The 27,717-nt window shown below is 45.3% G+C and overlaps 1 protein-coding gene across 1 annotated transcript in view; it reads left to right on the top strand.

Moving 5' to 3' along the window:
* The window catches only part of UMAD1 (UBAP1-MVB12-associated (UMA) domain containing 1), a 31,750-nt gene extending 4,741 nt beyond the window's left edge, over positions 1-27,009 (top strand). Inside the window, 3 exon segments of the mRNA XM_044294357.1 lie at positions 23,248-23,324; positions 26,295-26,387; positions 26,389-27,009. Coding sequence (XP_044150292.1) covers positions 23,248-23,324; positions 26,295-26,387; positions 26,389-26,553 — 335 coding nt within the window. The 3' untranslated portion in view covers positions 26,554-27,009.
* Positions 27,010-27,717: the final 708 nt, after the last annotated feature.

Here is a 27,717-nt window from a genome sequence, read left to right as displayed (position 1 = left end):
CAAAATCTTCCACGAAAAATGTGACAATTCCAGTCACGTGATGGGAGGGTTGGTTATGTGTCGGCCCTACTCACCCGTGTCCTAAAAGGAAGTATAGAAATCTATACTGTCACCTTCCCATAGGTTTCTATGGAGCCAGTGCGTCACAAGGAGAGTCATTTTCTTATGTATTGGACGGGTTATTTTATGATGCTGAATAGTGTAACCACTGCAAAAAAAATATAAAAAATCACCCACTCTGCTCTCCATGAAGCCATCTGACTGTTGGCAACTGTCTGCAGCAGGAGCTCTGCCCCACTCCAGGCTAATTATTGCTTAGCGTCTGTTTTAGCGTTTTTGAGTGTGGAGGCTCTTTTTTATGTAGATGTTTGTGGCATATATGAGCTTTGCAGATACTCGTATAGCGGATTGATATTTGGCTTGGCTGTATTTCCTTATCATGTCCCAAGGCTTGTTAAAAAATCTGGCTTTAAATCATGTCCCGTCTTTAAAAATAGCACCTTCTCGCATAGCCATGAGGTTTCTGCTGTTTTACACAGCATAGACTCGGGGCTAATGTCTGCGATTGGCGATAATGCCGATTACAGATATATATCCACTCAGGTCAAAAGTGACCACTTCATCTGAGTGGTGAAGATGGGGGAGCCGCGGGCTCCTGCGCCCGTAGCAGGCTCCCCCCGGCTGAGACCGGGGAAGCTGTTTATATTCCAGCGATAGCCCAGAGAAAAAATCATAGGCAACGCCACACGTGAAAGTGGACTATTAAAATATAAAGATATTTATCCCATACGTCAAATGGTGTAAAGGAGGGGAAAAAAATCTAAATGGGCAATTCAACATTTTTTTGCCACTTAACCTCTGCAAAAAAATAAATAATACAAAGTGAACAAAGTCATACACAATCCAAAATGATATGACTGAAAAGTACAGATCCAAAAATCAGCCCTCATACATCTGCTAGACATAAATATAAAAAAGTTATGTGGGTCAGAACATGAGCTAAAAAGAAAAAAAAAAAATTTTCTGTTTTTTTTTTTCCCCCAGTATGAAAACACAGTAAAAACAGTATAAATGTGGTATTGCTGTAATTGTTCTGACCCAGAGAATGAAGGGAACAGGTCAGCTTTACTGCATAAGGGCTCATGCACATGAACGTATTTTCCCTTTCGCCCATGACAGCACCCTTGAGAGACCGCCTCCATCCAGGACAGGAAACAGGAACTTTCGTGGAGAGCTCATAAGGAGGAGCATGGCCCCGAGACCACCAGTTCCTGTTTCCTGTCCTAGACAGAAGCGGTTCGTGGAGAAGAGGAGAAAAGCTAGGCTGCAGGGCCCCGGAGGAATTTATGTAAGTGGGGTTACCTGTTCCGGCATAAGTCTCCTCTAGGAGCCGCCGGCCGGAGTCTGGTGTCTGCTGCTGGGGTCTGGCTTACGCTGCGCTGGCCGCTACTCTGCAGTCCCGGGCTCACCGAGAGGTGCGTCCGGCACGCCGGTCCTTCCTGACAGTGTTCAGGCGGGCCGGGGCCTCCTTCTCACCTCGCGCAGGGGGAACCAAAATCTCGCGATCCCAGCGAGATCCGGGTCTCGGTAGAGACTTCCGGTTTTTTGGAACGCACGTGGCGTGCGTTCCGGAAGTAGGAAGTGCCTTCTCCTACTTGGGCCGCAGAGGGTTTCCAGCAGGACCCGACCGAGGAGATTGGACCCACAGGCGCACGGTCAGCAGCAGCCCAGCCAGCCAGCCAGCCAGCCTGAAGGAAGCCAGATTTCTTGGATCCGGGGAGTCACTCTATCCCACAGCAGTATGGAGGAGGAGAGTGCCCAACGCGCCGATCAACAGGAGGGTCATGAGAGCAGACCGGTACTCCTGGTGGGGTAAGGGGGATCATTCCCCACCATTTATTTCCTTTTTAGTTAGGCTAAATCTCCTTTCCCTCTTTTTTCTTCCTGCATTTAGACTACAAAAGAGGGCCCTAGAAAGGCAATTTCAAAGACCAGAGGGAAGGAGTGTGCCGTCTGTAAAAAGAAACTGGCCCCCTCTTGGTTGAAAAAACTATGTCAATCTTGTATTGAGAAACTAGTGGAGGAGGAGTCCCCATCCCTTCTGCAGAGTATTAGGGAGATGGTGAAGACGGAGGTCTCGGATTCCCTGAAAGATTTCAAAAAGAGCTTTCCCTCTGTAGCCTCTACCTCCCTGGGAACCAGATCAAGCACGGCTAATAAATCTGACTCGGATCCTTTAGAGGATAGTGATACAGGAGAAATCCTAGATAGCCCAGACTCGTCCCAGGATGAAGAATCCACGGGCAGGCCACTTTTTTCCCCGGATGATACGGAAGCTTTACTAAAAGCAGTTCGTGCGACTATGAAAGTAGACGAACCCAAAGACCCAAGATCCGTTCAGGATATCATGTTTGGTGATCTCGGGCAGAAAAAAAATCTAGAGTATTTCCCGTAAACGAGAATATAAAGTTTTTAATACAGAAGGAATGGAAAAGACCCGATAAAAAATTTTTTGTTCCAAAAAATGTGAAAAGGAAATATCCCTTTGACGAGGCAGACTCAGTAAACTGGGACAGACCTCCTAAATTGGACGCACCTGTTGCAAAAATCTAAAAAAAAACGGCCCTTCCGTTTGAGGACTTGGGTTCTCTTAAAGACCCTATGGATAAGCGAGCAGAGGTTTACCTAAAAAAAAGTTTGGGAGACCTCAGCTCAAGCGTTCAAACCAAATATTGCCGCCACATCCACTGCTAGGTCTCTGAAATTATGGCTAGAAGAATTAGAATCTCACATCCAGAATAAGACCCCGAGAGATCAATTGTTAACCGTTTTCCCCACTCTACTTAAAGCAGTAGATTTTATTTCTGACGCATCGGCAGATGCTTTAAAATTAAATGCTAGGTCAGCTGCTCTTTCAAATTCAGCCAGACGAGCTATTTGGCTAAAAGGTTGGTCGGGAGACACTGGATCTAAAAATAAGCTTTGCGCAATTCCTTGTCAGGGCGATTATCTTTTTGGATCCGTCTTAGACGACCTTTTGGATAAAGCCTCGGACAATAAAAAAGGATTCCCTGTCTCCAGACCCCCGAAAAAACAACGTTTTTTTCGCAAAAACAAGAAGGATTTTTTTAGGGGGCAGAGGAAAGACTTCAGAGCTGACAACAAGAATAGGAAAAGCAAGGGGTTCCTCTTCAGTTCCCAATCCTCCTCAACCTCTAAACCATCACAGCAATGACGGTTTCTCTCCCGTGGGGGGCAGACTTTCTCTCTTCCTCTACGCCTGGGAAAAAATCTCCTCAAGTCCCTGGATTTTAGGCGTTATAAAGGAAGGGTTTTGTCTAGAGTTTGTCTCCCACCCACCGGACAGATTCAAAATCACGAATTTTCTAGGAAATCCGGGAAAAAAATCTAGCTTTACAACAAGAGATTGCATCCCTACTTCGAAAAAATGTTCTAATTCCGGTGCCGGAGGCAGAGAAGGGCGAGGGTTTTTACTCCTCCCTTTTTCTGGTCCCCAAACCGGATGGAACATTCAGAACTATTATAAATCTAAAGGATTTAAATCAATTCCTCTCTTACAAAAAATTCAGAATGGAGTCGATCCAATCAGTTGTAAGACATCTATTCAGGGGATGCTTCATGGCTACGATAGACGTAAGAGATGCGTACTACCACATTCCTATTCGGCTAGACTGTCAAAAATTCCTCAGTCGCTGTTTCTATAGGAGGTCACATCCAGCACCTACAATATACAGCCCTTCCCTTTGGGATTTCTCAAGCTCCTAGACTTTTCACGAAAGTCATGGCAGAAGTCATGGCTCATGTAAGGGAAAAAGACATTTTAGTGATTCCTTACCTAGACGATCTCCTGGTGGTAGCAGAGTCAAAATCCATTCTAGAAGTACACCTCAAAAAAGTAGTGCAGATCCTAGAAGACCTCGGCTGGCAAATAAACGGAGAAAAATCCCATTTAATACCTTCCCAAGTTTGTGTCTTTCTGGGGATGATGCTGGACTCAAAGAAACTACTCTGTATTCTACCCCAGGACAAGATTCAGAGATTAATACAACTGCGGCCTGATATCGACAGAGAACCCTACTATCAGACAAGCAATGGCGGTCTTGGGCAGAATGACTTCCACTATACCAGCGGTCAGTTGGAGCCATCTTCACTCCAGACCCCTACAGTGGCAAATTCTGAAGGAGTGGCAGGGTTCCCTCCGCCCATTAGATACACCTTTCACACTCACCCCCCAAGTGATCCAGTCCCTTCACTGGTGGCTGAATCCTGCAAACCTGTCCCAGGGGCTCCCTTGGATCCAACAAAATTTTGTTACCCTTACCACCGACGCAAGTCCTTCCGGTTGGGGGGCCTGTTGCCAAGGGTACTTAAGACAAGGTGTTTGGGAAAGAGAGCAGAGTCTAGACTCCCAAAACATGAGGGAACTGAGGGCGGTCTTTTTCGCCTTAAAAGAGTTTCTTCCTTTACTACACGGAAAATCTATAAAGGTTTTTTCAGACAACGCCACAGTTGTCTCCTATCTGAACAAACAAGGAGGAACCAGATCAGAAAATCTTATGCAGTTAACAACGGATATCTTTTCCCTTATAATTCCTTCTGTTCCGTTCCTTATGGCAATACATCTAAAAGGTACAGAAAACAAGGTGGCAGATTTCTTAAGCAGAAATACACTAGACCAGGGGGAATGGTGTCTGAACCAAATGGTGTTCGATCAAATAATTCGACTTTGGGGTCGCCCTCATCTGGACTTATTTGCCACCAGAGAAAACAGAAAGTGTCATCTTTTCTTTTCCCTCAGCGCGAGAGATTCACCAACAGGGATAGATGCCTTCTCCCTTCCCTGGCCGAACCAGCTCCTCTACGCCTTTCCTCCATTAAGACTTCTTCCAAGATTCTTACAGAAGTTGAGACAAGAAAGAACGACAGTGATCTTAATTGCTCCTTTCTAGCCCAGAAGAACCTGGTTCACCTTGTTGAGGAAGCTATCCTTGACGGACCCTTGGATTCTCCCGGAGAGGCAAGATCTTCTATCCCAAGGACCAGTCAATCATCCGAGTGTGAAGCAGTTACACCTAACAGCATGGCTCTTGAGGGGGAAATCCTAGAAAGTAGAGGACTCTCCAAGAATGTAGTTTCCACTTTACTATCCTGCAGAAAGGATGTCACCTCCTCTATTTATCTCAGGATTTGGAACACCTTCCAGAAGTTTGCCAAGGATCCGGTGAATCCTTTAAATCCCCCACCTATGTGTAGGATTTTAGATTTTCTGCAAGCTGGACATGAAAAAAATTTGAGGCCAAGTACTCTTAAAGTACAGGTATCCGCTTTGAGTGCATTCTTTGATTCTCCCATCGCTAGCCACCTGTGGGTCCGAAGATTCTTTAAAGCCATCAGCAGGCTTAGGCCTATATCTGGACCTTCTATTCCCCCCTGGGACCTCAACTTGGTCCTCACTAGCCTCACAGAACCTCCCTTTGAGCCACTTAAACAGTTACCTATAAAGATCTTGTCTTTCAAAACAGCGTTTCTTGTGGCAATTACCTCAGCAAGGAGGGTTGGTGAGATTTCGGCCTTCTCTACCTCGCCTCCTTACACTAACATCTTAGATGATAGGGTTCTCATTAAACCAGACCCTTCCTTCTTACCGAAAGTGGTTTCTATGTTTCATAGAACGCAGGACATTATCCTTCCTTCCCTGTGCCAAAATCCGAGAAATGAAAAAGCGGAAAAACTGCACTGTTTAGATGTAAAAAGATGCCTATCTCATTATCTAGAGGTTACTAGTCAGTGGAGGAAAACCTCAAAACTCTTCATTCAGTTTAGTGGGAAAAATAAGGGTCTCGCAGCCTCTTCTAAAACCCTTTCCAGATGGATCGTGAGAGCCATTAATTTGGCCTATTCTTCAGCTGGAAAGGCTCCCCCGGGGGGGTTTTGGTGCTCATTCCACAAGATCAGTCTCCACCACTTGGGCAGAAAGGGCTGACGCTACCTTAGCAGATTTGTAGAGCAGCCACATGGCAGTCGCCTGGCACCTTCTTTCGTCACTATAGATTGGACCTAGGCAATAGAGAACAGCTAGCCTTCGGTAGGAAAGTCCTCCAGGCGGTAGTCCCACCCTAAGAAATAAAGGAATTTCTATTCTAATCGTCTCTCAAGGGTGCTGTCATGGGCGAAAGGGAAATTTAAGATTACACTTACCGGTAATCACTTTTCCATAAGCCCATGACAGCACCCGGGTTTATTCCCACCCTGTATAGAATTAATGTAAAAAAAATATATATATATATAATAAATAAAAAAAAAAAAATAATATATATATATAATAAAAAAAAAAAAAAATATATATATATAATATATATATATATATATATATATATATATATATATATATATATATATATATATATATATATATATATAATTATACACAAAAAAAAAAAAAAAAAAAAAAAGGAGAAGAGTGTGGTCTAGGACAAGTTCTTGCGATTAACTGGTGGTCTCGGGGCCATGCTCCTCCTTATGAGCTCTCCACGAAAGTTCCTGTTTCCTGTCCTGGATGGAGGCGGTCTCTCAAGGGTGCTGTCATGGGCTTATGGAAAAGTGATTACCGGTAAGTGTAATCTTAAATTTCTTTCCGTGTCCTCTCCGTTTTTTTTTTTGCGGATTGTATACAGAACCATTCATTTCAATGGGTCTGCAAAAAAAAAAAACAGAAGTTACTCCATGTGCATTCCGTTTCCGTATTTCCATTCCGCAAAAAAATAGAACATGTCCTATTATTGTCTGCATTAGGGACAAGGATAGTACTGTTCTAGTAGGGGCCAGCTGTTCTGTTCCGCAAAATACGGAATGCACACGGACGTCATCCATATTTTTTGCGGACCCTAAAATGCATACGGTCGTGTGCATGTGCCCTAACAAAAACTGTGGCAGATTTGTGTACAACTTGTCCCTCAAAGAACAAGCCATTGTACGGCTATGTGAATAAAACATTTCAAAGTTATGGCTCTGGCAGGGAGTAAAAAATGAAAATGGAAAAATTGAAAATCCCTGAAGGTGTTCAAGGGGGTTATCCGCTGAGCATTACTGCAGCTCTGCACAGGATGTCCGGTCTAGAGAGAGATGGAGCTATGTAATGCTATGGATTTAAATGAAGGGGTGAATGAATGAGTGGGGTCTTCACTAGGAGATCACTACACCAGCACTGAGGGGGAGCACAGAGAAGCAACTGAGCATGTCACCTCTGAATGCAGGAGAAGGTGGACCTGGATGAACAGCAGGGGGCGCTACCAGAGAGGAAGTTATACAAGTGATGAACTTTTATTTTTTTATTGTCAGTATATTATAATAATCCTTCATTTGACCCATTCATTGCATACAAATACTTTTCACAGAATACTCACATTAAGGGCTCATGCACACGACAGTATTTTGCGTTCAGTATACTGGACGTTTTTTGAGCTCAGTATACGGAACATATACTGAACCATTCATTTCAATGGTTCAGCAAAAAATACTGAAGTGTCTCCGTGTGCATTCCGTTTCAGTATTTCAGTATTTCCGTGCCGTGAAAAGATAGAACATGTCCTATACTTGTCCGCAAATCACGGTGCTTGGCTCCATTCAAGTCAATGGGTCCGCAAAAAAAACGGAACACATACGGAAATGCATCCGTATGTCTTCCGTTTCCGTTCCGTTTTTTCCTGAACCATCTATTGAAAATGTTATGCCCAGCCCAATTTTTTCTATGTAATTACTGTATACTGTATATGGCATACGGAAAAACGGAACGGAAAAACGGAAAGGAAACGGAAACACAACGGAAACAAAAAACGGAACAACGGATCCGTAAAAAACGGACCGCAAAACACTGAAAAAGCAATATTGTCGTGTGCATGAGGCCTAACAGTGATTATACACAAGTTTTTTATTTTTTTATTTTGGGGACCAAAAGATGCAGATGTTCTAAAACGCCCTGCAAACACTGCATTTTGTAGTTTCACTTTCAAATAGTTTTGTGACTTTTCCTTTGGCATGTGTTTGTTTTGTTTTTTGTAATTGCAGCATGCTCTGGGTGTTTTGTTTTTTTTGTTTTGAAAAAATAAAAAATCTGCAAATAACACATTGTGTGACAAAAAAAACGCCACTGAAAAAAAGCGTGTAAAGTGCCAAAATTTCAAGTGTTTTTTTTTTTTAGTAGCAAACCCCCCCAAATAAAAAGAACTGTGTGGAAGCGCCCTAGTACCAGATTTGGGTGATTTATTTTATTTTATTTTTTATTTATTTATGTAGACATAGTGATAAGTGGTGTGTGTGAACTCTTGAAATTCTATTTCTCGGAGGTGTTGTGCGTCTTATTTTTTGTTTGAGTCCCACTTTTACACATTTTTTTTTTCTTTCTTATAAATATGACATTTTGAATCAAAATTGCATGAAGGTGTGTGTGTGTGTGTGTGTGTGTGTAGCGTGCTGAATGTCTGCTTTTAGAAAAAAAAAAGTTATGGGTAAGGGCTCATGCGCACGACCGTATGTGTATTTTGCAGTCCGCAAAAAACAGATCCGCAAAAAATACGGATAACATACATGTGCATTCTATATTTTTCGGAACGGAGCAGCTGGCCCATAATAGAACAGTCCTATCCTTGTCCGTAATGTGGACAATAATAGGACATGTTGTATTTTTTTGTTGAACAGACATACGGACACAGATTAACTTAAGATTTTATTGCGGACCCATTAAAATGAATGGTTTCACATACTGTCCTAAAAAAAAAAACGGAACTGACAAGGAAAGAAAATACGTTTGTGTGCATGAGCCCATTGTCCCAGAGGTGCAAAATGTCTAGAAACCCTTGGAAGCGAAAGGGTTAAGCCGTCAGATATTGAGTGTGTGACCATTTGTCAGGTTTCTACTAAGGTCCTCTTGGCTGTCTGTACATTAAAGTGGTTTTCCTATCTGGGACATTGATGGCATGTCGCTAGGATATGCTAAAGATGTCCGATGGGTGCGGGGCCCATGAATTGAGGGAAAGCACACTGCGCATGCGCTTCTTGCTCTCCATTCACTGCTATGGGACTGCTGGAAATGGCAGAGCCAGCGCTCGGCCATTTTCAGAGCAATGTGGTAAGCAATGAACAGAGGGTGGGCAGCTGTTCTCCCTGCACTTCAGGGGCCCTCATACGGGTGTTTGAACAGAAAAATAAAAAGGTTATGGCTCCAGGAAGACTGGGAGTAAACAAATGAAACAAATTAAACTGTGGTGGAATAGTGTTTTATTTTATTTTTTAACCACTTCGCCATTTGGAATTTTTTTTTTTTTTTTGAGCTTCCCACCACATTTTATATGGTGCCATTAGAAAATACAACTTGTCCCTTTAAAAAACAGGGAGAAAATTAAAAAAGTTATGGCTCAGAGAAAAATAACGAAACTGCGAAAAAAAAAAAAAAAAAAGACGCGGCAGCGTCCATGAAAAATGTTGGAGAAAAAAAAGTTATGGCTGCTGAAGGGCAGAGAGGCATAAAGGAAAAATATCAGGTCATTAAGGGGTTAAAGTTTGCAACCAGTGCTGCGCGGATTTTAGCACATGCTGCAGGTTTTCACGTCACCACCATAAGCTCCCGTTCACAGGGTAGTCACGTAATGTCCGCCTTTCCGTTGTGTGCAGCGCTGCCGTTCGAGCAGCCAGCAGTTTTTTAAAGCGAAGACCTCGCCAAGCAGCAGTGTCTGGACAGACGCCACGGTGGGTGTCCACGCCGGGGCTAAACTGCGAGCGGGTCCACTGCATTCAAAGTGAGAAACCATAGCAGCTTCTGACACGGAATACACAGTGTGAACATACCTTATCTGTTAATGTCATGCATTGCCATGCAGAATCCTTATGTAGTTGCTGCAGGCATCCTTAAACTGCGTCCCTCCAGCTGTTGCAAAACTACAACTCCCAGCATGCCCAAACAGCCTACAGCAGGGCATTGTGGGAGTTTTACAACAGCTGGAGGGCTGCAGTTTGAGGATGCCTGTGTTGCTGCTATAGCATATTGCTTTAAGGCTGTTCTCCGTATCGCTAATCAGCATTTGTACTTTTATAGTATCTGGAAGTGATCAAAACTGATCACGGTCAGATCTATAATAGTATTAGTGTCACTTTAGTTCGCCCTCCACCCAAAACGCAGTGTTTGCCCGATCAGGCCTGATCGGTCGCCAACACGTGCGTTCGCCCACACCCGCCCCACCGGCCTCCGGTACTTCGCTAGCCTCCCCTTTGTAAGACAGGCTTGCTTTTTTTTTTCTTGGGTAGTCTCAGGGAATACCCCTAAATTTAGTTGCCCAAAATGTCAAACAGGGGGTATTCCTCTGAAGAGGCCTACAGGCTTCTGACCCAGTCGGATGAGGAGTGGGAACCCTCATCTGATGAATCTAGCGGGTCAGAATATGAACCTGTAGAAAGCAGTGGCTCTCTGACCCAAAGTTCGGACGAGGAGGTTGAGGTCCCTGATAGCACCAGGCGTACCCGGCCCCGTGTCGCTAGACCGCAGGTTGCGCAGGATCCGCTTCAAGAGCAGCAGAGTGGGGCTGGTGCTGTCGGATTACGTGGTGAGGCATACACCAGCAGCCCAGCCCTCCCTGGACCTAGTACCAGCACTGCCGTAGAACATGGTGAAGTAGCGAGCACCAGAAGGGCAGTTGAAGCTGGTACGGTGGCACGAGCAGTAGTGACCCCGTCGCAGCCACCGCAAAGACGTGCCCGTAGAGCCCCTAGAATCCCAGAGGTGCTGGTAAACCCTGATTGGCAGTCCCCAACTTCAGCCGCACCTGTAGTTTTCCCTTTCACCGCCCAGTCTGGAGTTCGGGTTGAGACAGCTCAGATCGGTTCGGCCCTGGGATTTTTTGAGCTGTTCTTGACTGCGGAGCTTTTAGACATAGTTGTGGCCGAAACAAACAGGTATGCCACACAATTTATCACCGCTAACCCGGGAAGCTTTTATGCCCAGCCTTTCCGGTGGAAACCAGTCCAAGTTTCCGAACTTAAAACTTTTCTGGGCCTCCTCCTCAACATGGGCCTGACAAAAAAGCATGAATTGCGGTCATATTGGTCCACGAACCCGATTCATCACATGCCCATGTTCTCTGCTGCTATGTCCAGGGCACGTTTTGAGGCCATCCTGCGTTTCCTGCACTTTAGTGACAACACCGCCTCCCGTCCCAGGGGCCACCCTGCTTTTGACCGGCTCCACAAAATTCGGCCCCTCATAGACCATTTCAACCAGAAATTTGCAGATTTGTATACCCCAGAGCAAAACATCTGCGTAGACGAGTCCCTGATACATTTTACCGGGCGCCTTGGCTTCAAACAATACATCCCAAGCAAGCGCGCCCGGTATGGGGTCAAATTGTATAAGCTCTGTGAAAGGGCCACAGGCTATACCCACAAATTTCGGATCTATGAGGGAAAAGATCAGACCCTGGAGCCGGTCGGTTGCCCTGACTACCTGGGGAGCAGTGGGAAGACAGTTTGGGACTTGGTGTCACCCTTATTCAGCAAGGGGTACCATCTTTATGTGGACAATTTTTACACAAGTGTGGCCCTCTTTAGGCATTTGTTTCTAGAACGGATTGGCGCCTGTGGTACCGCGCGAACTAGTCGCGCGGGCTCGTTACCACCCGTCTTGCAAGGGGGGAGAGGGCTGCCTTGTGTAACGAAGAACTGCTCGCGGTGAAATGGAGAGACAAGCGTGACGTTTACATGCTCTCCTCCATTCACGCAGACACGACAATCCAAATTGAGCGAGCAACCCGTGTCATTGAAAAGCCCCTCTCAGTCCACGACTATAACCTTCACATGGGAGGGGTGGACTTCAATGACCAGATGTTGTCTCCGTATTTAGTTTCCCGACGCACCAGACGCTGGTATAAGAAGGTGTCTGTATATTTTATTCAATTGGCTCTGTACAATAGTTTTGTTCTCTACAGTAAGGCTGGGAGAACTGGATCCTTCCTCAAATTTCAGGAAGAGATCATCGAGAACCTCCTGTACCCAGGAGGTTCCGTGGCCCCATCCACCAGTGTAGTTAGCCGTCTACACGAGCGACATTTCCCCAATGTCGTTCCTGGTACCTCAACCCAACCGTCACCCCGAAAAAGATGTTGTGTCTGTAGCAGGAGTGGAATAAGGCGTGACACCCGCTATTTCTGTCCTGACTGTCCGGACCACCCTGCCCTATGCTTAGGGGAGTGTTTCCGGAAGTACCACACACAGGTACACCTAGCATAGGGATCACATCTCACAGGACAGGCACACAGGGCTATTAGGGCCCATTCACTCACAGCTGCTGCAAACCTCTCCTTTCACCTGGGACAAAGTGCATAACGCACTTCGCCACATCTTTGGGCGATTTGCGCTTTGCACATTGACCCATGGGGAAGGAGAGGTTTGTTCTATAAAGGTAAAAAAAAACACCAGTAAGCAAAAAGGTTAATGTTTAGTTCAAAAAGTTAAAGTTTATATGTTCTGTTCCAAAGTTAATAAAATTATTGCGTTGCGGCCTGGTTTTTTCATTTTATTTTTTTTTTACCTTCCAGGTGGACCAACCGATCGACTAGCTGCAGCACCGATGTGCATTCTGACAGAAGCATTGCGCTGCTGTCAGATTACACGCAAGTCGGTGTATGCGGCGCTGCAAGACGAGATTTCTCCTCTGCAGTAACAGATATGTTTGCCGAGGCATACGAGCTGAGGAGGCGGCGGCGTTCCTATGCTTTGGCAAACACTTTGTATAAAAAAAAAAATATATATAATCCCGGCAATGATTTATTCATCCACATCGATTGATGTGAATGGAGAAATCTGGTTTGCCAGGGCATACGAGCTAAGTGGGTATGGATGTAGGGCGGAGCTCCTATGTCCTGGCAGACGCCTTTCCCCTCCATTTTTTATTTTTTTTTGGCAGAGATTTTTTCATCCACATTGATCGATGCGAATGAAGAAATCTGTGCCGTTCATTTTTTTTCTTTCAGCCCAGAGGCTGAACGGAAAAAAAAATCTCATTACCTGTATGCTCAATATAAGGAGAATAGCAGAAACTCCTAATGCTGACCATACATGTAATGATTGCGGAGACCCTCAAATGCCAGGGCAGTACAAACACCCCACAACTGACCCCATTTTGGAAAGAAGACACCCCAAGGTATTTGCTGAGGGGCATATTGAGTCCATGAAAGATTTAAATTTTTGTCCTAAGTTAGCGGAAAGTGAGACTTTGTGAAAAAAAAAAATTTAGATGAACTTGCCAGGCCCCTCATTGGATACCTTGGGGTGTCTTCTTTCCAAAGTGGGGTCACATGTGGGGTATTTATACTGCCCTGGCTTTTTAGGGGCCCTAAAGCGTGAGAAGAAGTCTGGGATCCAAATGTCTAAAAATGCCCTCCTAAAAGGAATTTGGGCACCTTTGCGCATCTAGGCTGCAAAAAAGTGTCACACATCTGGTATCGCCGTACTCAGGAGAAGCTGGGGAATGTGTTTTGGGGTGTCATTTTACATATACCCATGCTGGGTGAGAAAAATATCTTGGTCAAATGCCAACTTTGTATAAAAAAAAATGGGAAAAGTTGTCTTTTGCCAAGATATTTCTCTCACCCAGCATGGGTATATGTAAAATGACACCCCAAAACACATTCCCCAACTTCTCCTGAGTACGGCGATACCAGATGTGTGACACTTTTTTGCTGCCAAGGTGGGCAAAGGGGCACATATTCCAAAGTGCACCTTTCGGATTTCACCGGTCATTTTTTACACATTTTGATTGCAAAGTTCTTCTCACACATTTGGGCCCCTAAATTGCCAGGGCAGTATAACTACCCCACAAGTGACCCCATTTTGGAAAGAAGACACCCCAAGGTATTCCGTGAGGGGCATGGCGAGTTCCTAGAATTTTTTATTTTTTGTCGCAAGTTAGTGGAATATGAGACTTTGTAAGAAAAAATAAAAAAAATAAAATCATCATTTTCCGCTAACTTGTGAAAAAAATAAAAAGTTCTATGAACTCACTATGCTCATCAGCGAATACCTTAGGGTGTCTACTTTCCGAAATGGGGTCATTTGTGGGGGTTTTCTACTGTTTGGGCATTGTAGAACCTCAGGAATCATGACAGGTGCTCAGAAAGTCAGAGCTGCTTCAAAAAGTGGAAATTCACATTTTTGTACCATAGTTTGTAAATGCTATAACTTTTACCCAAACCATTTTTTTTTTGCCCAAACATTTTTTTTTTTATCAAAGACATGTAGAACAATAAATTTGGCGAAAAATTTATATATGGATGTCGTTTTTTTGCAAAATTTTACAGCTGAAAGTGAAAAATGTCATTTTTTTGCAAAAAAATCGTTACATTTTGATTAATAACAAAAAAAGTAAAAATGTCAGCAGCAATGAAATATCACCAAATGAAAGCTCTATTAGTGAGAAGAAAAGGAGGTAAAATTCATTTGGGTGGTAAGTTGCATGACCGAGCGATAAACGGTGAAAGTAGTGTAGTGCCGAAGTGTAAAAAGTGCTATGGTCATGAAGGGGGTTTCAGCTAGCGGGGCTGAAGTGGTTAAAGGGGTTGTCTCATCATGGACAATGGGGGCATATCGCTAGGGTATGCCCTCATTGTCTTATAGGTGCGGGTCCCACCTCTGGGACCCGCACCTATATCGAGAACGGAGCCCAGCAAGGTGGTGGCTTGGACCCGCACCTATAAGACAATGGGGGCATATCCTAGCCCCCCATGTTGACTACTTGGTGCCGAGAAACTTTTGGATACGTTTACATCCACATATGTGACTGGTGCCGGCCGCCCCTCTTGTGTGACTGGTGCCGGCTGCCTGTCATATAACGCTCCCCCTCTACTATAAGCGGCAGACATCTGGCCCTAGTTTGCATTGTGCAAGTCGAAGAAAGTGGAGGCAGAGATTTGCTCCTGTTTGTGTTGCAGTCTATTACATTGTTAGAACCTGTTTGTCCAGGAAAGGAATGGCTTTGCACATTGATCTTCCCTGGCACAGACCGGACAGTGTCCATTTACCCTAATCCATTCAGTGGTTTCTTAAAGGCGATGTCCACCTTCGCAGCCTAAACAAAGCAACTTTTAACAGATCTCAATTTGAAAATTTCCCGTCATTTTCATTTTCTCCAGCTCCTGTGTGGACTATGCATCTCCATGGTAACCAGAGGTCGCAATAATGCCTATACAAGCGTCATGGATGCCCGTTCAGACCATTTTACACCTAAGGCATACCAATATTTCTGTTGTTCTGCTCTATTAGGTGAGCAGAACAGTAGAAATAACGGAAGTGTTGGAGCGGGCACATAACTGACCCGAACGGAGCTGAACAGACTCTACTTGGTGCTAACGCGCACACTTCATAGGTTAGCCAACAGTAGAGGACGTGCAGGATATGACCGCAGGATCAGACTACACGTGGCTGGCCAGGGATGTGAGCGGCCGCTTGTCTGCTGAGCTCCCGTGCACTTTCTGATGTTTTATCCAGAAATTTCGGAATCCCCTCGCTGAAAAAGTACTTACCCTGCACCTGACCTCTTAAGGATCCCCCTGGTACAATACCACCTTGCCATGACTAAGAAAAAGGGGACGAAAGGTGCTGATAAGGACATTCAAGATGTCGCTGGATCGGCAACTCCTGGGCCGCGCAGTGGAGAAGCAATGAGAGGCCGCGGCAAAGTTAGAAAAAAATATGCCCGCTCGACTTCAACACTAGCTGCAAAAGGAGCTCGCAAGAAGCAGGTGCCTCCACAAGATGTCAGGCCTGGACTCCGATAATGAGGCAGTATGTAGCCCCAATTGATCCAGCGTCTTGCAGACACGTGTCGCAGATGTGGGATTTGGGGACCCAGGAATCTGACTCTGAGTAGCCAACCCTTAAAGATGTAATGCATGCTATCGCCAAATCTGGCAAATCGTTGAACACTCTTACAGTACAGGTGGGAGCAATAAGAGGACATTACCATTGTTAGACACGACTTAAAGAAACTCTCTGAATGCACAATAGCCCTGGTAGAGGACGCCATACAACCACTCAAGAGGTGTAGTGGAACATGCACGAAGGTTGGACTCAGTGGCGGCCAAGCAAGATGACTGAGAAAACCGTCTATGCCGGAACAATGTGCGGATGGTGGGGGGGCCCGAGAAGGTAGAGGGGTGAACCCCACGGAATTCTTTGCAGCATGGCTGAAGGGAAAGTTTGGAGCGGAGACTTTGACCCCACTATTCGCTGTTGAAAGAGCCCACGGAGTCCCAACTCGCCCATTACCACCGGGCGCGCCACCTCGGCCTGTACTAATGAAGATATTACACTATAGAGATCGAGACATTATTCTTAGAAAAGCTACAGACTTGCCTGAACTCTCCATCAATGGTCACAAGGTGTCGCTCTTTCCCGATTATTGCCTAGAGGTACAGAAGGGAATTTCTGGACGTAAAGCGTCGCTTGAGGGCACTCAACATCCCATATTCAATGCAGCAAAACTTAGGGTGGATGCCCTAGGTTCCACCAGCTTTTTTGAAGAATCAAGAGGCGATGAGATGGCTGGATCGGCATGAACGCCAGTTGAGAGAAGACAGGAACCGGGAGGATTAAATAAACAGACTCGCATCCAAGCGCAAGTACCACGATCACACACAATGAGACTGAGTGTACGTGGGCATGATTGTGCGGGGGATTGTTGTGTAGGGTTAACATGGTATGCTGACAGGGTCCTGTAAAGGGAGAGTATGGCTAGAACAGACTGCAGCGGGGAGTATATAGGACATATTACCAGACATCCCGGTAATATTACTTGGGGACTTTTAACAATGTAATTCACCCGGCTTTAGATAGATTCTGCCCTAATATCCAACCAACGACTGGGGAAATTACCCTATTTGGGAGATTATTGCAGGAGGCCCTCCTGCTGGATTATTGGAGGTTGAGGAACCTGTAGATAAAACAGTACTCTTGCTACCCAAGTACTTATGGGTCACTATCCCGGATAGAGTTAATACTGGGCAACACCGCGATGGGATGACTAATTCCGGACATGCAATATCTTCCCTGTAGAATATCGGACCATTCCCCTGTGCTCATCACAGCCAGCTTCCTTCCTCCTGTATTGCGGGGATGCATGGTATGGCTTAATGTGCTGGCGGATGTGGCGGGTATAGGGGGCAAACTGAAGGAGTTCTTTATGCATAGTCTCCCCTCGGCACCCCAGCTCGTAGTTTGGGACACTATGAAGGCTTTACTACAGGGGGGTGCTAATTACAGAGGTAAACGAGACTAGGGCCAAAGTAAAAGGCCTCCTACTAGATGTAGCGAGGGCTGAAGCCGGGTATATTGTAAACCCATCTAATGAGCAAGAGGAAGAATGGCGAGGAGCACAACGGGGGCTGAATGAAGGCAAGAAATAAAAGGAAACAGACGTATTATGAGGAAGGAGAAAGGGCGGCTAGATTACTGGCTACGGTTTATTAAGGGAATTATACAGGCACCGTCTGTGCACCGCATCATGGGTGCAGACCCCATTCACTTGATCTGCAATCTAGAAGGTGCACTACTTTTTTGCAGTGCGGATTGTAGACTTCATTCAAGTGAATGGGCATATCCATGTATCCATGCCAACCACAAAACATGGCACGGTCGTCTGAATGCACCCAAACTGATCAGAATAATATAAGTATATATAATATTTATTATTGTTATTTATTATGTATGAACTCAGCCTTTAAATCCACAATTCCTCTTTTTTTTTTTTTTTGTGTGTGATTTTGGTACAGTAGCAGCTGCTCCTATTATTTAGTATCATGACCCACCCTCTCTATCGAGATAAATGATTGAGTTGTCAATGCCCCTACTAAAGGAGGACCCCCCCTATTAGATATGCTCGGCTATTTTCTTCAGAACTCCTATAGGAATGAAAGCAGCGCATGTGCGTCCACCCCTCCATTCGCAGTGGCTCCGTCCGGGGCGGTGGTTGGGAAGCCCCGTTCTGGAGATGGATATTCCATAACTGTCCAAGATGGATATATACCCTTTTAATACGATACAATGGGGGCATATCGCTAGGATATGCCCCCCCATTGTCTGATAGGTGCGGGTCCCACCTCTGGGATCTTCACCTACAACAAGAAAGGAGCAGGGAAAATGAATGGAGCGCGCACTGCGCATGTGCAGCCGCCCTCCATTAATTTCAATGGAGCCGCCGAAAATAGACGAGCCTATTTTCATCTGCCTCATAGAAATGAATGGGAGCAGGGGGCCGCGCGTGCGCAGGGCGCTCCCATTCACTTGTATGGGAGCAACACTTGGTGGTGGGCAGACCCCGGGAAACCCAGGGTTCTCCAGCCACAGCTCTCCCCGCTCCGTTCTCTTTGTAGGTGCGGGTTCCACAGGTGGGACCCGCACCTATCAGACAATAGGAGCATATCCTAGCGATATGCCCCCATTGTATGTGATGAAGAATACACCTTTTAAAGGTTTTTTTCTGAGACTTTGATACTGATGATAGGTGATCGGTATCTGATTGGTGGGGGTCCGACACCCGGGACCCCTACCGATCAGCTGTTTGAGAAGGCACTGGCGCTCGCAGTAGCTTTGCCTAGTCCATGTGATGTCACATTTATCGGTGACATGGCCTACACGCAGCTCGGCCCCATTGAAGTGAGCGGGGCTGAGCTGCGATACCAAGCACAGTCACTGTACAGTGCACGGCGCTGTGCTTGATGTGGAGGGAGAATACCGTGCCTGGTGTCGGACCCCCACCGATCGGAAAGCCCCTTTAATGTGTGCAGCCAGAGCAGCGTACACCAAGGCCGTTTTACCGAAGGTCACAAACCTTTCACCTTAAATTGGAATGACATTCTTGAAATACCGCCCTGTGATTAAGGATCCGATGACACTGTCACTGGAAACGTACCGCAGCGTACTAAGCTGAACCATGTGAAATAGCTGAAATAATTGGACATATTAACTTTTTATCATCTGCTTCACCCCTTAACGCGTTTCTGTAATAACATAAACTCAGAAATGTAGACGTCCTCTAACCCGGCACGTTATAGACCCGTACGGCAGGCAGCGGCCCCCGGGCCCGTACGTGTAGACACTGAGACGTGCATGAAGGACGTCGCCACACAGTTTTCCTGAAGCTTTCCTTACTGATGTCATTGAGAGAAAAACAGATTTGTGGTTTTGGATGTGGTACTGTCTGCATGGAGGGGTCGGGAGCCTCCTTTATTACTGTATTCAGACGGAGAGCCACCCGAATCATACGTGCATTACATGAATGTCCATTGATTTCTATGAGATCCACCAGCAGTGTATTAGATGTCCTCTTGGCTGCTCTTTCTCCCCTCTCACAGCAGAGTCTCGGATACACAGATTGTAACCTGACCTTCCCCTTCCTCCTCCCTCTCGCAGCATGAGCTTTAGGCCTCATGCATACGACCATTCCGTTTTTTGCGGTCTGCAAATTGCATATCCGCAAAACACGGAAGCCGCCCACGTGCCTTCTGCAATTTGCGGAACAGGCGGCCCATTGTAGAAATGTCTATTCTTGTCCACAGAAATGTCTATTTTTTTTTTTGCGGGGCCACGGAACGGAGCAACGGATGCGGACAGCACATGGAGTGCTGTCTGCATCTTTTGCAGCCCCATTGAAGTGAATGGGTCCGCACCCGAGCCGCAAAAACTGCGGCTTGGATGCGGACCCAAACAACGGTCGTGTGCATGAGGCCTTACACTAGTGTGTAAAGGTATGAGAAGCTGCTAAATCGCTTCCAAACTATCCACATATGGTTGTCAACCCCCCCCCCCCACTTCCCCGATCCCCATGGGTAGCGGTGTAAAGTAGCATCCATAGCCTTTCCAATATGGCAGTGGTGGACACCGGCATCCATAGAATTTCCCAGATAGGACTTCTGCCCTCTACTCTGCATGCACTTGTCAGCGCACATGCGGGGTGTCTCTCGCCTCCCTGGATATCCTGCATCTGCGCCTGCGCTGACCACTTGGAGAACATGCGCAGGAGAGGGCAGAACTGCTATCTTGGAAATTCTATGGATGCCAGTGCCTGTTTATTTTGCTACCTGTGGGCACTTACCTTACAATAAGTAAAGTCTAGAGGCACTCTATGAAAATTGAAGCTGAAATGTTGGTAGAAAGCTTTAGATTACCCCTTTTGATGATGTATGGTTTATCGGAGCCCAGTCTGTTAGTCTGGGAGGAGAGCTGCCCCCGTTTTTCAGGACTCCGCAGGACCGGATATTACTTGGTCACCCATGGGCCGAAATGATCCCCTATAATAGTCCCAGGATATATGAATAATGCCGCCCCATATGTGCTCCCCCAGCATGGCAGATACAGTATAAACTAATCCCAGCTAATCAACGCAGATTGCAAACAAATGTGCCTAATGTTAAATAAATTCTTTCGGAGACGTCTGATCCGGAGATTAACCGTTCCGATGAGCTGCAGATTATTTGTCCACTTTCCGATGTGAATGTGTTTTTTTTTTTTTTTTTTTGTGTGTGAAGAATTTGAAGTAGTTGGCGGATTTACCTATAGTATAATCCCAGGCAGAGGCCGTTTCTTTCTTCAGCATTGAAACCCAATGACTTTATGGTCACGTCAAGCTTAAAGGGGCGTTATTTCTATTTGCTCCCTGTTTTCCACTGAGACAGAGCTCCAGATCCTCTGCATAGACAGATTTAAAGGGGCTTCTCCCATAATACGCCCCCTATCCATGTACTTTATTAGGGAGCATGGATGTAATAATGCAGGGAACCCTGCCCAGCCATTGTTTAGTCGGTGTACTAGATCCTTCTCTAGGATGAGCGCCTTGTAATACCGCACTTCTCCTGCAGTGGCCGTCGTTTGGTTCAGAAATCGGGGTTATCACTAGTTGGTTATCTTTTAGAAAATGGCTTTTCCAAATAGGATAACCCCTGAGTGATAAACTCTTATCTACATGCAGCCACCATTAGAGGGAGCTGAGGAGCTCACTATTTATACATTAAACTTACTAATAAAATAGTATGCAGTGAGCTCCCCCTAGTGGTGGCTGCAAGTAACCAAGCATTTATCTTGTAAAAATGTTCCTGGCAAGTCTCTTTTAGTACCTACTTGCATTCCCCATGTGATAATTCTGGAGCATCTCTTCTTTTCACTCTGTTGTGCCGTTCCTCTGTTATTCCTGCTAGAAGCAAATGAATAAAGGTCCAACTGGGTGTTTTACAGTTGGTTGGGCAATACTGCACAGTCTAACACTATCCAATCATTCCTGCCAGTGTCGGACTGGGCAAGAGCACCCCCCCCCAAACTGGTAACACCCATGTGGACCTTCATTGCAAACTGCTAGTAATTAGTGCTGAGCGAACTTTTGGTTTCAAGTTCGGTGTACTAGGTTCGGATTATCTAAGAATTCCGTTATGGATTCCGCTACCACGGATTACTTGCGGATGAAGTCAACGGGGAAAATTTTTAAATTTAAAGTCAAAATCCGTGCGGGAAATTTTCTCAGCTCGTAGAGGAGATTTTGCACTTGAATTGCACTTAAATCTGGAGCCTAAGAGGTGAAATCTGTGACTGTGTATATAGGGTTGGTGCTGACAGGCGACACCAGAACAGTCCTGCTGGAGCGGGATGGCGGGGCATCTGTGTTTGCGTTGCATTGTATGTGTCGGGGTCACGGTTTTGTCTGCTAACTGCCCAACCTGCGTCAGACCCGAGGGCAGGGCTTATTATGGAATGTATACATGAGACTATACTTAAAGGGCCACTGTCAGGAGGAGCAGACATTACAGTCCCTGAGCGAGCAGGCTAACAAGCTGGCATCCTCCCGCAGCAGGCAGTGCCGCTCACGGAGCTGCGGGGCTCATTACTAGAGCGGGCTCTGATACGTTATAATGAGCCCTGCCCTCGTGTCGATTCTGTCCAGCCTATGAATGGCCATTCACTGACAGCGAGCAGAGGTTTTAAAATGGTGAGGAACCGAAACACAAACTATATCAGAGTTGTGGGGGGTTTCAGCCCGCACAACCCCTAGCAGGTGCAGATTGCTATGGCGAAATACAGATACAAAAACACAAAATGCAATCGCACTCTGTAACCAGCACTCTGCCCTGCCTTTATGCTGGATGTTGGATAAGGCATTGGTGTACATTTTGGCCAAAGCGTAATAAGCCACTCACCACGTCAAGGTCGCCTCTATGAGTGGTCCCTAACACTAGTTCCTACCTGTTATGGGCCATGACAGCCACACAAAGTCCAGGGAGCGCAGGCACAGCTTGCACGCCAAGCACACTCTGCTTTTAACCCAGTCCGGTGCCATTACAGCTTTCATCGGATCCAGGGATGCAAGTACCAACATGCATGCTGAGCCCACTATATACTTCTCCTGAAGCCAAATGGTATATCAGAGTTGTATTACTTTACTCAATATGATATAGATCAACCCCAAAAAAACCCTCATTTAAAGGCACCGCTCCTTATTTCCACACTCAAGCTAAAATGACCGCTATCTATTGCCTGCAGTACCCAGTGCAGCCACTTGGAGGAGAACCCTTCTTTCAGCAGATTGTGGGAGTGCAGGGGGGGGTCATACCTCCCGTACGCCCACCAGTCTGAATCGCCAGTTAAAGGGGTTGTCTCTCAATGTCCTATTAGGGTATGTGGACGATTTAGACTGCGGACCCCATCTGAGTGGCCAGCATGTATTCTTCTGTAGAGAGAGCCTGACTGGCGCAGCTTCCCCGATTCTGATTCCCAGTAGCAGGACTTGGACGATCTCCTCGGGGGCTGCATTTTGAAAAGAGAGATCTCAAATCCCTTTAATATTTTCTTTTTTTAAGTTTCATTCAGTACATGGGGGGCCGTGCACACACGTATTTGTAATGAGTATGAATCCTTATCTCAGGGTGTGCAGAAAGAGCCAAGCACCGTCACCGGGGTTTAGGCAGAGGCCCCAGCGTTAGGACCCCCGACCTAACCTTCATCTTCTATTCTGTAGATACGTGAAGAATGCTAACTGATCTAATGCCCCTTTAAGCGGGTATTCCCATTTTCTAAAGTGACCAGTATATACCTCCTAGTAATCCAGAATATCTCTGAATCCTGCCCCTGTCAGATTACAGGAGTCGTCTTGTACATCAGATTTTGCATTTACCCTGAGAACGTCTCTTTGTGTTATTTTTTGTACAGGACAGACCCCGGCTGAGCGGAGGGACTCCACACCCCCATTTCCTAGCAGCGATCTACCCTACAATCTGCCCTACCAGGTAATGTAGCCCCAGAGCTCATACTCGGGGTCTCCAGCGATGCTTTGGTTGGCTGCCAACTTCCCAGAGCCTTTCACTCAAGCACTGGAATCCTAGAAAGGTAAATGAGTATTAGGGTACTTTCACACTAGCGTTATTCTTTTCCGGCATAGAGTTCCGTCAAAAGGGCTCAATGCCGGAAAAGAACTGATCAGGTATATCCCCATGCGTTCTGAATGGATAGAAATTCATTCAGTTTGCATCAGTATGCCTTCCGTTCAGTCACTGTCAGGCGTTTTGGCTGGACATAATACCGCAGCATGCTGCGGTATTATGTCCGTCTAAAATGCCTGATCAGTCGCCGGAATGCGGGATCCGGCATTCATTCCCATTGACTTGCATTAGTGCCGGATACAGTATTGCAAAACAAGCTGAAGGACGGATCGCAGACCGGGAAAACTGTGAAAAAGACTGCAAGACGGATCCGTCCATCCGCATGACAAGCAGAGAGACTGATCCGTTCTTGCAATGCATTTGTAGATGGATACGCACCCGGATCAGTCTACAAATGCTGTCAGTTGGCACACTGATCGGAGGATCCGGCAGGCAGCTCCGACGACGGAACTGTCTGCCGGATCACACTAACGCTAGTGTGAAAGTACCCTTAGAAAAGTGTGAGGTTCGAGAGAGCAGCGGCGCCCGGAAATCTTATGTAGAGAGGGCTCTGCATAGTGTTCTGGTGTGCATATGGCATAGAGGAGTAAACATGTAGTGCAGCCTGCAGATCACATGAGAGAGTGCAGTGACTGTCCATTCTGAGAATACTTCTCTGTTCTATCAAATTAAAGGGTATGTCCATTTATTTATTATATTATAAAGTTTGTTTACAGAAAGTGTCACTGTGTACATTACTTATCCTGTACTGATCCTGAGTTACATCCTGTATTATACTCCAGAGCTGCACTCACTATTCTGCTGGTGGAGTCACTGTGTACATAAATTACATTATTTATCCTGTACTGATCCTGAGTTACATCCTGTATTATACTCCAGAGCTGCACTCACTATTCTGCTGGTGAAGTGGATGCAAAGCAGGGGCAGTACAGAATGAGTATGTGCAGATTAGTGAGTGCAGCTCTTGAGTATTATACAGGATCAGTACATAGGAGGCAGTATTATAGTAGTAATATTCTTGTACATAGGAGGCAGTATTATAGTAGTTATATTCTTGTACATAGGAGGCAGTATTATAGTGTTATATTCTTGTTTGTAGGGGCAGTATTATAGTAGTTGTATTCTTGTACAGAGGAGGCAGTATTATAGTAGTTATATTCTTGTACATAGGAGGCAGTATTATAGTAGTTGTATTCTTGTACATAGGAGCAGTAATATAGTAGTTATATTCTTGTACAGAGGAGGCAGTATTATAGTAGTTGTATTCTTGTACATAGGAGCAGTAATATAGTAGTTATATTCTTGTACATAGGAGGCAGTATTATAGTAGTTATATTCTTGTACATAGGAGGCAGTATTATAGTAGTTGTATTCTTGTACATAGGAGCAGTATTATAGTAGTTATATTCTTGTACATAGGAGCAGTATTATAGTAGTTATATTCTTGTACATAGGAGGCAGTATTATAGTGTTATATTCTTGTTTGTAGGGGCAGTATTATAGTAGTTGTATTCTTGTACAGAGGAGGCAGTATTATAGTAGTTATATTCTTGTACATAGGAGGCAGTATTATAGTAGTTGTATTCTTGTACATAGGAGCAGTAATATAGTAGTTATATTCTTGTACAGAGGAGGCAGTATTATAGTAGTTGTATTCTTGTACATAGGAGCAGTAATATAGTAGTTATATTCTTGTACATAGGAGGCAGTATTATAGTGTTATATTCTTGTTTGTAGGAGCAGTATTATAGCAGTTATATTCTTGTACATAGGAGCAGTAATATAGTAGTTATATTCTTGTACATAGGAGGCAGTATTATAGTAGTTGTATTCTTGTACATAGGAGGCAGTATTATAGTAGTTGTATTCTTGTACAGAGGGGCAGTATTATAGTAGTTATATTCTTGTACATAGGAGCAGTATTATAGTAGTTATATTCTTGTAGATAGGAGCAGTATTATAGTAGTTGTATTCTTGTACAGAGGAGGCAGTATTATAGTAGTTGTATTCTTGTACAGAGGAGGCAGTATTATAGTAGTTGTATTCTTGTACAGAGGAGGCAGTATTATAGTAGTTGTATTCTTGTACAGAGGAGGCAGTATTATAGTAGTTGTATTCTTGTACAGAGGAGGCAGTATTATAGTAGTTGTATTCTTGTACAGAGTAAGCAGTATTATAGTTGTTTGTGTGACAGATATATCGTGTCACTTCCCTTCCCCACTCTTATAGCTGGTTTACATTTCTGTACAGCAGGAGGCTACAATGAGCACAATAGAAATGTTCTCTATCAGGACGAGGTATGAAGTATGCACCTTCTCTAAGGCATGTTGGGAGTGCCCTGCAGTTGGAGCATCAGTCACGTTGTGGACGTTATGTTTGGTGTCACTGTTACCCGCAGTTTACAGCGATACAATGTGTGTATCTGATGGGTGTGATGTGTGTAGTTTACTTCCATGTGCGGAGAGGGAAGCCATTTATCTCCACTTGACAGAATTTCCTTCAGCTGTCATGAATAGGAAACCAAAACTGTTCCCAGTAATAAATTTGGTTCTGCATCCCGGTTGTTCGCGGGGATGGTGCATATAATAGTCGCTGTCTTTGTTCCGGTGAAATTATTTTTACCGTAAAATGCAGAGACTCCAGCACTCGATGGTTTGGACAGAGATATTAGATAAATGATGGGGTAATATTTAGTAGATTTCCTATAATCGGGCCGTAGCTGATCTCACGGACGCTGGTGTGAATACTTCTGTATCAGGATGCGCAGTTGGTGCAGCATTTAGTGCGTTCCTCACCTGATTCTACCTTTCTTTTTAGATGCCGCCAGGAAACTTCTCACAAGTGAACAGCAATGACTCTGCTTCTGCCAAGGTGGCCAGTCAGATCTCAGAAGGGAACTCGACCATGTCCTGACTTGCTGAACGACATCCCCTTTATCCTGGCCCCCCAGGTTCAGGAGGTACAGAACATCTGCCATGAACTTCCGGAGCCGGTCACCGTATACAGCCTGGATGAGACGTTCGCCAGATTCCATTATGACTTCACCCTGGAGAACTCTGTGCTGTGTGGACTCTGAGCCCTCGCTGCCTGCCATTCACACCCGTTCGGGCACTTTAAGATTTTTTTAAAAAAAATGTATTTTATTCACTTGTATGGCGCAGACACATGCTGCAGCGCAGTACAGAGAGGGTCATCACTCACATCGGCCCTGCTCTCTACTGGGGCTCACATTCTAGATTGTGATCGCTTCTTTTCACGTTAGTGATGCTGCTATTGAAGAAATATTACTACCCACTAACAGCCTAATAGCACCGCCATCACGGACTCGCTACACGAGTCTTCACCAACAGTGATAAATGTTATGTTTTCATTAGACTATGGTGTAAGTGACAGAGGCGGTGGACAGCGTCTTTATAGGAGTTTCAGTGGTAATGGACTGGATCATGTTATTTCTTGCTGTCTGCGGAACTGAAACAGCAATCGTTATTTATTCAATATAGAATTCATCTACATAAATAGTGCAGTCACTGTGTGCATGTGTTACTGATCCTGTATTATACTCCAGAGCTGCACTCACTATTCTGCTGGAGCAGTCACTGTGTACATACATTACTTATCCTGTACTGATCCTGAGTTACATCCTGTATTATACTCCAGAGCTGCACTCACTATTCTGCTGGTGCAGTCACTGTGTACATACATTACATTACTTATCCAGTACTGATCCTGAGTTACATCCGGTATTATACTACAGAGCTGCACTCACTATTCTGCTGGTGGAGTCACTGTGTACATTACATTACTTATCCTGTACTGATCCTGAGTTACATCCTGTGTTATACTCCAGAGCTGCACTCACTATTCTGCTTGTGCAAATGGAAGAAGTTTGGAGCCACCAGGTCCCTTCCTAGAGGGCGGCCACCAGCTTAGTAATCGGGGAAGAAAGGCCTTGGTAAGAGAGGTGACAAATAACCTAGTGGTCACACTGGCTGAACGCCAAAGATCCAGTGTACAGATGGGAGAAACTTCCAGAAGGTCAACCATCATTGCAGTAATCCACCAATCTGACCAGAAAGAAGCCTCTCCTCAGTAAAAGATCAATGTAAATCGCCTGTAGTTTGCAAACAGAAAAAAAAGCACCTCATGGACTCTCAGACTGTAAGAAACAAGGTTCTCTGGTCTGATGAAACCAAGATTGGCCCTGCTCATCACCTGTCCAATACCATCTCTACAGTGAAGC

This window comes from Bufo gargarizans, chromosome 5, assembly GCF_014858855.1.
Source record: "Bufo gargarizans isolate SCDJY-AF-19 chromosome 5, ASM1485885v1, whole genome shotgun sequence".
Lineage (NCBI taxonomy): Eukaryota > Metazoa > Chordata > Amphibia > Anura > Bufonidae > Bufo > Bufo gargarizans.
The sequence above is the reverse complement of the archived record's forward strand: the minus strand, read 5'-3'. Positions and strand labels throughout refer to the sequence as shown.